The sequence below is a fragment of the Solanum pennellii genome, chromosome 6 (assembly GCF_001406875.1).
Source record: "Solanum pennellii chromosome 6, SPENNV200".
Classification (NCBI taxonomy): Eukaryota; Viridiplantae; Streptophyta; class Magnoliopsida; order Solanales; family Solanaceae; genus Solanum; species Solanum pennellii.
Genome location: NC_028642.1, coordinates 53012264 through 53026325, shown reverse-complemented (window position 1 = coordinate 53026325; position 14062 = coordinate 53012264). Strand labels below are relative to the sequence as shown.

Below are 14062 nucleotides of genomic sequence, written 5' to 3'. Positions count from 1 at the left end.
GGGGGGGGGGGGGCAACAGATATGACTGTGAGAAAAGCATAGGGGAGGAAAGAAGATAAACTGAATATGTACCTTGGTTTGATTCCTGGGTCTGGAATGAGTTTGCTATTCACTAAGTGATCTAAAATGCAATTCAACGGGTATAGCTTCTTTACATCATACATTAATATTTCTTAAGATATAGACTGTTTGAGAGGTTGGTAGAGAACATTGTTAAGAAAGAGAATTGAGTTCACTTTCTTAATTTGAGTTTTCTTTAGAATCATAAATTGTTATTACATTTTTAACCAACAGGATCATAACTTGGATTGCTAAAAATGTAGCAAACCAACTTGCACTTGTAATGTTTGTCTATAGAAATGATTCAATGAGCTTGATTCACAAAGTCCGGGAGGTTAGTGCATCATGGGTAACTTTGGTAAACTTTTGGTGCTTGGAGAGTAATATAGTTACAAGAAGAAAACATTAACACCGGAAAGGGGGAGAGAAGTCATTGTCACATGGCTCAAAGTAGTTCAATTCCTTCTTGTCAAGAGTTATTTTCCTCTCTTTCTTTACACCACTTTCTGCTTAATTGGCTTGTGAAAATTGGGGTTCAGCTGTTCAAATTTGCCAACATCTAAACTAAACTTTTGGTTATGTACAAGGGTAGTGCTTCTAATACATTTGCAACTAACAAATTAATGAATATCCCAAATACAAAATGCGGGTGATATAAGTTCATTCGGGGTGTTTATATGCTTTGTCAGACATAAGTAGACTTCATTAGGTTACAGTCCACAAAACAGTCCTTGAACAGCAAAGATATGCAAAACTTTCTGAGGCCATTCATTATAAGAAATATATTTGATATTTCTCCATTTGGTTTAGTTTACCAAAGAAACGAGAGATAAAGTTCCAAATTTTTGGTTTCTGAAAAATCAGCTGAATGACTGTGACCATCACAAAAATAGGTAGTAAGGTCTCACCATTGAATTATTTATTTGCTGTTAAAGAAAATCAGTCACATCGTGTGTAGGTGAGTATTAAATTATATTTTTCAAATTTTCGTTTGTTGGATGCTCTCTTTCCAGCAAAACAGCCTTGCAGCAGTCAATTGTGCTGGGAGAATGAGGTAATTATGTGAAGTAAGCATGAAGTAGAACCATTCAAGTCATTAGTCTAGTTACTTTATTGTAAAACCTATGTAAAGCCAAGTTTGAAGGATGAAATTGATAAGACGAAGAACCATGTTTACGTTTTTTCGTCTTATACATGGAATCAAAAGAAAACATATCCTTGGTGCTTTTTCTAGTTTTTGTCAGCTTGTCTTAGTTTGATGTACTTTATTTAACCACTTATGAATTCAATAATCTCTAACTTCCAGATGCCGTGTAATTGAAATGGGAAACAGAAAATCATTCTTATGACTTAACTCCCTCTGTTCTTTAGGTTTCATTGGTGTTGTCGCTATGCTTAGTCTGTCAATCAACCAGAACTTACACCTCGCATTGGCTTTGTTGTGCCTAATGGCTGGCAGTGCGGGAGTGGCAATAGCAGATGTAACTATTGATGCTTGTGTGACGGAGAACAGCATAAGCCATCCTTCTCTTGCTAGTGACATGCAAAGCTTGTGTGGTCTGAGCTCGTCAGTGGGGCAACTGATTGGGTATGCAATCAGTGGGTTTTTGGTACATCTAATTGGATCCAAGGTTTGTTGACTGAGTTCTCTGTTATCTTTTCTTTGTTCTGTATGCAGTATTCTTTCGTCTTTTCGTTGAAGTTTGAAATTGATCAAATCATTTGTTAAGCCTGAGACTCTTACATTAAATTAGGGCAGTGCTATCTCAACAAATTTTATCACTTCCTGAATCATATCGGCAACTTAAACTACTATAGATTACTTTTTGATCATACCGAACCATCGTGCTACATGATTAGCTGACTGTTCAAATACCAGTCGCTGTTTTACTGTCACTGGTATATTTCCCTGTTTACTGATAATAATGTTACTCTGGGCAGGGGGTATTTGGAGTTTTAAGCATCCCTGCTGGACTTGTCATTTTGGTAGGAATGATGACACGTGAAGCTCATGTACACAACGTTGCATATAAGCGTGTAAGTTGCCTTCGCTCATCTTAGAAATCTCAACTTTTAAGATTCTTAGTAGTGTACTCATGGTACTGTTAAAATTATGGTTTCTGATCTAATATTTCTTGATATATTAGTAGGATTTTACATATATATTCACACTCCTTATCGACATTTATGAGTTCAGATGAACCTGTAGCCAAAGTGCTACATCCGTCCCTGATTTGTCTCATCTATTTATGTTTCTGAGGCAGGCAAGTCAAAAGTTCATGGATGCTGGTAAGGCTATGTGGATGGCACTGAAATGCGAGAATGTTTGGAGGCCATGTATATACATGTACATTTCTCTAGCATTGAGTTTGCATATTCATGAGGGAATGTTTTACTGGTATACAGATGCAAAGGATGGCCCATCTTTCTCAAAGGTATTTGTATTATATCTCTACAACCTATTGTTGACAACTTTGAAAATGATTCAAGTCCAGCTCATTATTTGAGAATTAGTCATTATCTTCTTCTCGAGTTGGAAAAGATCATCTCAACACAGAAGTGTGAATTGTATTGCTATGTCTCTGCAGGAGATGGTAGGGTCCATATCTTCTGTTGGTGCAGTGGGCTCTCTTCTTGGTGTTCTCCTCTACCAGAATGCATTTAAAAACCATCCCTTTCGTGGTGTACTTTTCTGGACTCAGTTACTATATGGTGCTTCGGGGCTGGTAGATTTAATATTGGTCTCACGTGTAAACTTAAAATTTGGTATCCCTGATTATGTTGTTGTTGTGAGCGATGCAGCATTCTCTCACATGATTGGGCGTCTCAAATGGATGCCTCTCCTTGTACTCAGTTCGAAGCTTTGCCCCTCAGGCATTGAAGGAACTTTTTTTGCTTTGCTAATGTCAATTGATCATATTGGTATGCTCACAGCATCCTGGGGTGGAGGCCTCCTACTTCATGCCTTTGATGTTACAAGAACACAATTTGACAACCTTTGGATAGTTATAGTAATTCGGAGCATTTTAAGAGTACTTCCAGTTTTCATTCTGTTCTTGATACCCAGCAGTGATCCAAATGCTTCTATTCTCCCATCCGAGATGTTGAAGAGTAAAAAGGGAGACGATATGTTGGAAAATCAGAACATGGAAATGGCTCCTCTTGTGAGCAGTGTTGATCAGCATTTAGTGGATACATGATCACAACACAAATAGCAAAACTGGAATAGCACATGTGCTGTTGAATTTTTATGCGCGCAGCATGACAGAAACTATACAAGATGGATATACCAGTTTTTGGTAAAAAGAAGTTGAGTTGACTGAGCCAAGTGTAAGGCTTAGATTTGTTGTATACATGTATTCCTTCACAACACTTGAGGAAAAATTGACCTTTGTGAAATTTTATGTACCAATATTTTGTAGTTTCTTGGAATCTTTTTTGTTAATACAGTTGGCTTTGGTCTTACTGTTGTAGCTAGAGGAGCAGAAAGAATCTTTTGTTGGCTGGTGGGCTTAAGATTAACCATTTCTTTGTACTTTAAAAGAGGACAGATATCATTCTCTTCCCATAACCCAAGGGGCCATCAGCCATGTACTCAGAAAAAAGAAAACAACAACTGGCTCGGTTATTGAGACATTCCTGTGTTGGCATAATGCATGTTTTTATATGCTTGTAAAACTTTAGAGTAGGCCAAATTATGACTTAAACTCATCTGCATAAAGTTCACGAGATGATTAAGCATCAAACAAAAGAGAATTTCATCATCTTTTTGTCAGTAGGACTAGTATTATTGTACAGTATACAATCTAAAAGAATTGCACTTGTAGGAAAATATAAAACTACATAGTTCCATTGAAACATTTTAAAAACTTGTTTATATTAGAAAAAATAATCACTCCTAAAATTTCATTGCCAAAAAGTCACATTATTGACTTCTTTTATCTGCATGATGGAAACTCAGAAACTACATGTCTCTTTTGCAAATCCAACTTGTGACTGTTTTATATCATATATAACCCTAGTATTCTTCTGCTGATAATTTCCAATAATTCCAATCTCATCATCATATTGGAGGCTTGCTAGAGCCAAACAGACTTGTGATGCATCACTCTTTACAATAAAAAGAACCCCAGTAACATCAACTTCCATCTCAGCACCACCTTCAAACTGCATTTTAACAGTGGGAATACTCACTTCTTCATATGCAGAGAGATCAAAACAAGTATCAAGAATTGAAACTCCTTGTTTAAAAGGGTACCCTGAAAATTGTTTCAAGAACTCTGCTTTAACAGCTTTGTATATTGTTGGTGGGAGCCTTGTGATAACTGTACCAGAATCAATGATCATCCCAGTTTTCCCAAAAGCTGAATCTTGAATAGCCACCCCACCGATAGTAACCCCGGTTAGATTGAGAAAATAGAAGGTAACAAGCTGTGGATTTGCTAACATTCTAGTGTAGGAAATAGGTGTAGAGTTCTTGAAAATTGTAGTGTTACTGTCACCTCCTAATACTAATGAGCCAGAGGACTTAGCTTCAGCTGAAGGCAAACAGTAGGAGAAAACACCACCAAAAGTCTCAAATGTTTGAGATATCAAAGAAAGATCACTTCTTCCAAGTCCCATAAGCCCTGAGGCTAAACCAAATAGACCTTTGTTATTCCTTCCACAACCAAAGACAAAATTCTCAACAGATGTGCTTCCAAGAACCAAATGATCTTGACCAAGTTCGCCTCGAGTGTAGGATCCATCACCATAGTTGACAACATAACTACAATCTTGTAAATCATTCCCACATGACCCTGAATTTCCAGTTGCAGACTGAAGAGTTTGACAAACCGACGAGTTGCATATAACTTTGCGATAAGTAGGAGAAACAGAGGGGTTAAACAGAGGTTCTGGTTGATTGTAACATAGTCTACAAGGTTGACACTGAATCCATGTGAGATCACTTCCTGTGTCCACAATCACTGTCGTGTTTCGACCACCTAACGTTACTGTGACAATGTAGTTTAGACTATGCAGTTTGACACCAGAAGAAATAGGAATATTGTTTTGTGATGAAGTTTCAATTTTTCCAGATATGATGTTCTTGATACTGTCTTGTATTGACCGAACTCGAATATCATCATCAGTTATCACTTGTTTCTGATGATTTCTGCTCATGTTGGTAACTGATCCAGAGCAGTAATCTTTGTGCTGCATTTCCAATATTGTTGCTCCATTTTCACTTTCTGAAGAAAAAAAGAAGATAACAACACAGTTCAAATAGGTTATTACTGTAGTACAGAGTTTTAAGAACCTAAAGATTATAAATACTCCCTCCATTCACTTTTACTTCTCCCGATTGGACTTTGCATGTATCTTAAGAAACAATAATTGATATGAGTATTATACAATATGTAATCAATGTTAAGGATAAAACCTAAAAAAAAAAATATGTTTTCAGTTGATATGCTTGAAGTGATAAAGAAAAAGCGAAAAAGTGTATTTTTAGTATAATGGACAAGTAAAAAATGAACGGTCAGAGTAGTTTGTATTCCATTACCATCATTTTGCCTAGTGAAGAATAAATTAAAGTGGAAATGGTGGGGTGTTGAAGGTGATACATATAGCATATAAAAGCATGAAAAGAATCAAAACTATTAGGAGATCCCCATAAAAGTGTTGATGATATCAAAACAAAAAACTAAAATGCCTTCTAATAATAAAATAAATGATCAATATGACTAGCTAGCTAGCTAGCTCTACAATCTTGTTTATGCAAAAACTCACTTGATTTTTGAGAATAACAACTTGGGCTATTGCTTTGATGTGTTCTTTGAAGTGTTTTGAGCTGAAGCCTTTGTTCATTGTTTGCATTACTTGAAGTGGGCAAAATGAAAAGAAGAAGAAAAACTAAATATGGCCAAGGAGACATTGTTTATTAAAGTTTGCAACTTTTTTAAAGATGGAATTTGAAGGTATTTAGGAATGAAGGGAAAATAAAAGAAGATGGGAAGAATGAGAAGAGAGAATGGAGGGAGAGAGTTTAGAGTGTGGATGAGATTCTTTTGAGTTGGAATTAAGCATGAGAACAAAAAAAAATAGAGGCCGGCGATCGCAGATTGCAGAGTCAGAATTTAAAGTTTATGAGTTTTTAAATTTACTACGTACAAATTCATAACTCATTTTTCGTTAGTGCTTATTGGAATTTAATATTTTAGCATATTTAATGAATTTTCTAATACAAATATATCACACCGATCGTCATGAACAACCCCCTGGGGATCCACATACTCAGGTATTGTCTCTGCCATGGGCGGCCATTCGCTCTTTTAATCCCCTCTTATTGGCATGCAGCCTCAAGGGAGAATCGAACCCGTGACCTATGGCTCCTTTACATCCCTCCCAAGGAGATCGCCTCTTACCAATTGAGCTCGCGAATGAACTCCCTTTAGCCACAACCTAGATATCCTCAATAGATGGAGATTGTAAAACCCTAGCCATCATACTAACGTAAAAATGCTTGTTCTTTCAATAAGTATAATAGTGTATTTATACAATATATATTTTCTAAAAATCAAGCAAAAACTATTGAATTCGTCTAAATCCATATTTAACATGGTAACTCCGGCCCCGGCTGACAAGGATCTAGGACCCACAAATGCATGAAAAATTATTGAGAGTTCACGTGCAGATATTGGGGAAGACAAAGTTAATTGTATATATAATTGTTTTATGTATATTAGCAATTTCTTTGGTTTGCTTAGATAAAAGAGAGTACTCTCACTGTCCCTTCACGGTATCAACTGTGACCATACACACTACCAAAGTGAAACAATGCAGTGTGGAGTTATGAAAGAAAACAAAAATAGGCAGTGGAGTGGAGTTATTTATGTTGGTGTTGTCAATTTTTTGTGTCTTAATTTGTCCCTTTTCCTAATCCTGCGTTATATGTCCACACCGTGTCGGCTAGAGATGGAGTCAGGATTTTCAATAAGTGGGTTAAAAATTGTAGAAATAGACACATGAAGTAGTCAAAATTATTTTAAACATGTATAAATCATATAATTTTTCACTGAACGAGATTCGAATGAACCCCCTTCGTACAAGGTGGCATCGCCCCTAATGTCGGCCGCATCAAGAGTCTTTCGGTAATATGTGGAAATAATCATAGATCATTTTTTGATTGAAAATTTAGTGGGGAAATAGTGATTTTTTAGCACTGACCTGTCTTTTAATCAAATGAAAAGGCTCAACTATGTCATAGAACTTTGAAAAAAGACTCATTTATACCATCTGTTAAAAGTTCGGTTCATCTATGTGATTTGTGTTTGAGAAAAGGCTCATACATGCCATTATTTGTTACTGAATTGACATAGATGAGCCAAACTTTTAATGAATGACATAGATATTAAACTTTTTTCTCAAAATTAAATGACATATTTGAGTGTGTTTCTTTTTTTAAAAATGATTTAATTAATGACACAGCTGAATCATAATTGGCTGTGTATAACAAATAGTTTTGCAAAATAAATTATTTTTTGATAACAAATAATGACATGCGTGAAAGAGCTTTTTCTCAAACAAAAATAATATATATGATTCAAACTTTTAAGCACGATTCAGATATGGATCCAATAAGATACTAGTAAGTTGACAAGTCTTTGTCGCTCAAAGCAAGTTGCCATATATATATATATATAAAACGAAAAAGAGGAACACGCAGGATCACATCAAGCTTCTACCTCTAATTCACATCAAAATTCTTTTCTTTGTTTCGGCTGGTGTCGAGTCCTTATTAGAGTTTTAATTAAATTTAGATCGGGCATGATATGTCATGATTTCATATCTTGTTCAATTAGTACGTATTGGAGCCTTAATTAAATTCAAATTGCGCATTATAGGACTCATTTAATTAAAGGTACTTTCAATAAAAAAAAATTATTATGAGAATTCAAATTCGAAACTCTCGATTAATGTGATATTTGTGCAAATTTTCGAAGGACATATATTTGCACACTATAGTTAAGAATTGGGCCTGTAAGGGCTTATTGCCAAGGTTGTTCTAGTTCCTTCTACAACAACGGAAAAATAGTATAGGAAGTAATTAAAAGGAAGAGTTTCATTTAAATATAGCTAAATGTGAGTGTTGATTGAGTCTATTGGTTATTGAATTGTAAATATGCTAAATCAATAATTGAACAAACGAAATACCTATTTTTTAATTGATTAGTGATTCTTAATAATTTAATTATTGAATTAATCGATAAGAAAATGTCAACGACCAACCTGCTACTTTAGACATTTCTTCATTTCCTTTAATGTTTTCATTTGGTAGTATGCACACTTTCTTCAATAATAGTAATTTTTGTGTCAAATTAATTAAGAGTAAATTTTAGGTTTAGCAAATATAAAAATTATATTTGTAAGTTATAGTTATGATTCGTATAATTGTGCTTTTATAATAAATTTTATATTTGCTATGGAATATTAGATTTGTATAAAAAAACGCATGTGTCTTTGATTTATATAAAATCACATCCATCTGATTTGTATAATCACAACGATTTGTATAAAACCAGACGTCTATGCCTATGAAAATTGTGTTTGTATATGTATATGTTCTTTATGTTTGTATATATGCATAAAATTTGGATGTATACAATTGAATCGAAATAAAATATCTGTACATCAAATCTCTCTTTCACTTTATACAACACAAGTTATACATAGTAATTTGTATAAAGCAAGAAATAGAGAAAGGCAAAAAGAAATTGTAACGGAAGATCTACTTTTGTATAATTATAAGTGTATCATATAAAAATATATGTATTTGTATTTGTATATATTGTTTTCTCTCGCTAATTTATACAAATGGAGACAAAATTTATACATTTGTGTTTTTTATAAAGTGAGAGAGGCAAAGGAATTGTCGAACTAGATCTGTAAAAGTGGCGAGCGAGATTTTTGGAGAGAGAGGCGATGGCAAAGTGTTTGCTATAGATTAAAATTAAGTGAAACTATGTTTATAGCATTTAATTTGAATTAATAATTTGTTATTTTACATTTTTCTCAATAAATTATCTTCGACATTCGCAAGGACGGACCCACCTTGACCAAAGGGGTGTCAAGCGACACCCTTTTACCAAAAAATTATATTGTAGATAGAGATCAAGTTTTGATCTCATATATATATATATTTTGACATTTCTTTATAGAAGTAAAAAGTTTAGTCTATTAATTGGTTAAGGAATTAGAAAAACTCCTTAAGATTTTGTGTTCAAGCGCCATTGGGTTATTTTTTTTCCCCTTCCTTTAACCATTGACACCCCTTTAAAAAATGTAGTGTTGCTAAAAATATGACACATAATAAGGTGGATTTCACTCTTAGCTATAAGCTGAAATTTAAGTAAAACATATTGTTAAAAATTTGCTTGTGCACATTCAAAATAGATGCCATAAATATCTGTTGATGTATCATATTACTATTACTTATTTTTCTTCCTTTAATTATTGACACCCCTTTAAGAAATTCAATGTAGCTAACCTTTTAGAATTCGGTGTTGCTAAAAATATAATAAGTAATAAGGTGAATTTCACTCTTAGCTATAAGCTGAAATTTAAGTAATGCATATTATTGTAAGTTTACGTGTACACATTAAAAATTAGATATTACAAATATTTATTGATATCAAGTTAATTAATGACAAATTATTATATTACGTTTAAATTAAAATAAAAAAAGCAATATAGTATTATTTATCTTGAATTTTCAACGTTTTATCGTCAGAGTTTTCTCCATCTAAGAGTACATCATTCATCTCCTAATCAATAATCATTTCAAACAAATAGTTATTTAGTACATTATTTATAATCATAGTCTGACATATTGGGTCCTAAGATCATTACATTAATTTTGTTGGCTCATTAGTCTTATTAGTACGTAACATATATATACAAGCAACTTGTACATCATTAATAAGCAACTTGTCCATCATTAACTCATTTTAATCTCCTTTTTTTTTTATATATATATATTAGATGACATTATAGGTGTTGACTATTTTGAAGTAGTCTCAATCAATTTGCTGACATTTTTACTCTAAGAAAAATGTCAAATATGGAAACGTGAGCGAATAATTTTATTACTCTTTTTAAATCCGTTTTGAGTGAATAATATGTGATATACCTAAATGAGTTTAAAGTATTGATTGATTTGAGATAATGTTATAGATTATAACTGAACTTTATTTTATTATAATTCAAAAATTCCTGAATTATGATTATTTCTTTTAGAGGTGTCATTTAATTTTATTTTACAACACAAAAACCTATGAAATAAGGATGCTTCTATTACAAAAATCACTCAAATAATCATCTAAGATATTATCTCAAAGTAACTTTTCATATAATATAAAATTTGTAATTTTAAGTAAATAAATAATTACTTACTATAATAGCTAAAAAAAATTTGAAAGTAATAGTTTAGCCCTAAATATCTCTATCTCATATTAGTTAATAAATACTCATTATTTATCAAAATCAAACAAGAATTAAATAAAAAAGAAAAAAAATGACCAGAATGATATTTTATTTATATTATTTTAGCTTTTTAAATATTTTTATCCTTTTAACTTTAATACTTTTTAATTAAAAAATGAAAAAAAGATTATTTTATTTTAAAATGAAAAAAAATATCATAAACTTTTTTATTTCTGGACAAATTTTCTGACCATTTGACATTATCCTAAAAAAATAATTTTTCCCTAATACTACTTTTTCGTGAAAGTGAAAAATATTTATTTCATAGCTTAGAATTATAAGATTATTAGTTTAACCTTATTTTGAATAAATATTAAGATATTTTCTCTATAAAATCAACAAGATCAATTAAACTTTGGTTTAATATTTTAAAAAAATTTAAATTAAATTTAAATAACTCATAATTTATTTAATTAGTTCAAAACAATTTTAAGCTAAACCATGACAACGAATATAAGATCGAAAGATTTAACTTTTTAATACAATTATGTAAAAATAAATGGATAGAATTGTACCTCAAATTTTTTATGTGAAGAAAATCCTTAATAATGAGCATTTTTCTCAAATGAGGATCTCTATTGTGAATAATGGACACTAAATCTCTCATATTATAACGTAAGTGGAAAGGTGTTTAGTCTAAAGTTCAATTATAAAAATGTTCTTCAATTTTTTAATTATTGTTATTATATTATTACTATTAATCAATTTATTATTATTCCACAAGTATATAATTATTAAAGTTAAATAACTTTTTAACTCTTCAAGAATCACCATTAAAGTTGACTAAATATTTAACTTTTCAAGAAATTACTATTAAAATTGAATGACTTTTAACTATACGAGAAATCATTATATTTATAAGTTATATACCAATATTTTTGTACAAAAAAACTACTATAACATGCATGTCCCTTTCTTCGATTACTATCACCTTTATACTCTTTTAAGCAATATAACTTTTATAATAAATTACAATCTAAATATGAAAGCAAATGAAAAGACAATTATTCATCAATAATAATATTTTAAAGAAACTATTCCCTATATATATATTTCATATTAAGTTATTTTTAGGTATTGTTCATTTTTTAAATTAATTTAATTGTTTAATTTTGAAGATTACTTTCAGAGTATCTTTTTAATTTTATTCTTTATTAGTTAGTATTAGAATTAGTGATTAATTAATATTTAGTTACTTCATTTTAATTATAAATTTAATAATAATTAATAATAAAAATGAATAGCTAGATTCAATTTATGTCTTAATCTACTTTTCATAAAAACTATAAAACATCTCAAAAATTAACTTAATATAAAATAGAAAGAGTAACATATATTTCCAACTATTCATATTTTTTTTGTTCCTCATATACATATTTTCTCTTACCTTTACAATACTTTTAGTTGGTTACTAAAAGCATAAAATTCTTTATCATGTGTTTTTTCAAGCATTTTTTTTTCTCTTACATGTTGTTTTCTGATGACAATACTGATTTAGAAAGCATAAAGCTCCTATCATATGTTCTTTCAAGCAAAACTTTACATTTAATTTCTTTATATATTTTTTTGCTATCTTTGAAATTTTATTCTTGAATTAATGTTTAAGTGTTTAATCTCTCACATGAAAATATAATGTTAAATTTTGTTTTATGAATTTATGATGTACTTTTTTAATTTCAGATACATACAAGAGGTGACGCGTTTGCAAAACAGATTTAAGACTTTTAGTAGAAATTGATCAATACAATTGAGGTATGTGGCATGTATGTAGCATGCCTTTCAGATACAAATAAGGTATGTGACATGTCTTTCCGATAATTTTTGCAAAGTTTTGCCTAAGTAATTTTTAATAAATTTGATTAACATTAGATTATTTTATTTTTAATTATATCTTAATAAATTAATGCATGTGTATTTTACAAGTAGAGCTTCTTTGATAGCTTTAGTTTGAAAATGACTTATTGAATTATATTTTGCTTAGCCTCCTAGCTTGTGAGGTGATAACTAATGCTTCTCCTTCAATAATATTGAGCAAAAGAAATCAAAAAAATATCTTCAGCATATATATCAATTTTGATTTAAGTTAAGTATGTAATAAGTAGCTAGGCGAATTTCAGCGCATGCTGCATCGAGAATTTCCAAAGAAATTCAATATTTAGACGAATATCTTAAAATAAGAAAATATTGTTCTTGATCCAAAATTCACAACACAACATTTTAACAAATTATGAGGTAATTTATTTAATATAGAGAAATATTTAAAAGTCAAATATAAACAACATTAAAGTTTATTTTTCTAAATATTAAAGAAGAATAGCAATCTTAAAAGAAAAAAAACATGAATACAAATTGAACTCGAATATAACATATAAGCAGTAAAAGATATTACTTCTATCTCTTCCTAATTACTTGTCACTTTTAAATTGACATATTGATTAAGAAAATAATTAATGACATCGTAAAATTATAATTTCACCCTTATTAATTATGAAGCGAATAAAAAATTTGATATTTTTCAAAGTAATTAATCATTTAATTAAGGATATAATAGATATAAAAAATTTATCCTTTCTTAATTTGTCAAAATTTATAAGAAAATAAAAATAAATATAAAAGAAAAAATGAATAAATACTTAAAGATAGAAGGAATTTTAATTAACGATGAAATTTTTTTCACTCCTATTATGTTATCAATTCTCAAAAAATAAAAATTCACTACTGTCTCTATCAATAATTTCATTTTAAAATTCAAAATTATTATAAATAAAACTTTTATTACGATAATAATAACGAACGAATAAACACGCACGCTATTAGAAATTAATAAATAAAAAGATATATATGTATGTATGGTGTGTAAAAATCACACATGATTGGTGCTAAAAAGAAACAGCGTGTGTTTTTAATGCCGCCGAAATTTTTATTATGTGGGCACGTGCCGACACGCATGTTTTTTCCTTAACACACAAGACGACAAAAAAGAGAATTATCCAAATATTATCCAAATATTCAGCCTCTTACGTTCACTTAAATCACTATTTAAAGCCCTTCTCTTAATAGCCGGTAATCGTACAATACACGATCTGTGGGCGCCCACCCACTTATCGTGGGGATCCAGCACGTGGGTGGGGAAATGCACTAATACATCGATGAGATGTGTGAGAGGTTGATTATATTTATCGATGATTTAAAAATATAGTAGAAGATGTGATTATACATGAGATGTATTGATCGATTCGATTTGATTTTATATATTATTGATTTAATTTATCGATTTTGGTTATTGAATATGCTAATTCAACAAATATTTTTTATCGGTTTTTTATCATTATTAGTTCGATTATCAATTTATCTAATAAAAAAATGTCCGTAAAATATTATATGACTTCTTATTTTTCTAAATGCTTTGATATGGTGAAATAAGAAAAATATTGCATCAATAAGAGAAAGTATAATTAAAAAGTTGTAATTACATATC

General features: G+C 30.5%; 2 protein-coding genes across 2 annotated transcripts in view; one reads left to right on the top strand and one right to left on the bottom strand.

Annotated features, from left to right (window-relative positions):
• LOC107021341 (probable folate-biopterin transporter 3) overlaps window positions 1-3668 on the top strand; it is a 6122-nt gene extending 2454 nt beyond the window's left edge. Inside the window, exons 2-5 of the mRNA XM_015221984.2 lie at window positions 1432-1691; window positions 2002-2097; window positions 2325-2495; window positions 2649-3668. Of these exons, the coding sequence (XP_015077470.1) occupies window positions 1432-1691; window positions 2002-2097; window positions 2325-2495; window positions 2649-3260 (1139 nt within the window). The 3' untranslated portion in view covers window positions 3261-3668. The remainder of the gene's footprint in view (window positions 1-1431; window positions 1692-2001; window positions 2098-2324; window positions 2496-2648) is intronic.
• Window positions 3669-3884: 216 nt separating this feature from the next.
• Window positions 3885-6202, bottom strand: LOC107021686 (aspartyl protease family protein At5g10770-like). Its single transcript, XM_015222391.2, has 2 exons — window positions 5833-6202; window positions 3885-5291 (listed from the first exon to the last, which is right to left on the bottom strand). Exons 1-2 carry the CDS (start codon window positions 5975-5977, stop codon window positions 4018-4020), a joined length of 1419 nt encoding a protein of 472 aa, XP_015077877.1. The 5' UTR covers window positions 5978-6202; the 3' UTR covers window positions 3885-4017.
• Window positions 6203-14062: the final 7860 nt, after the last annotated feature.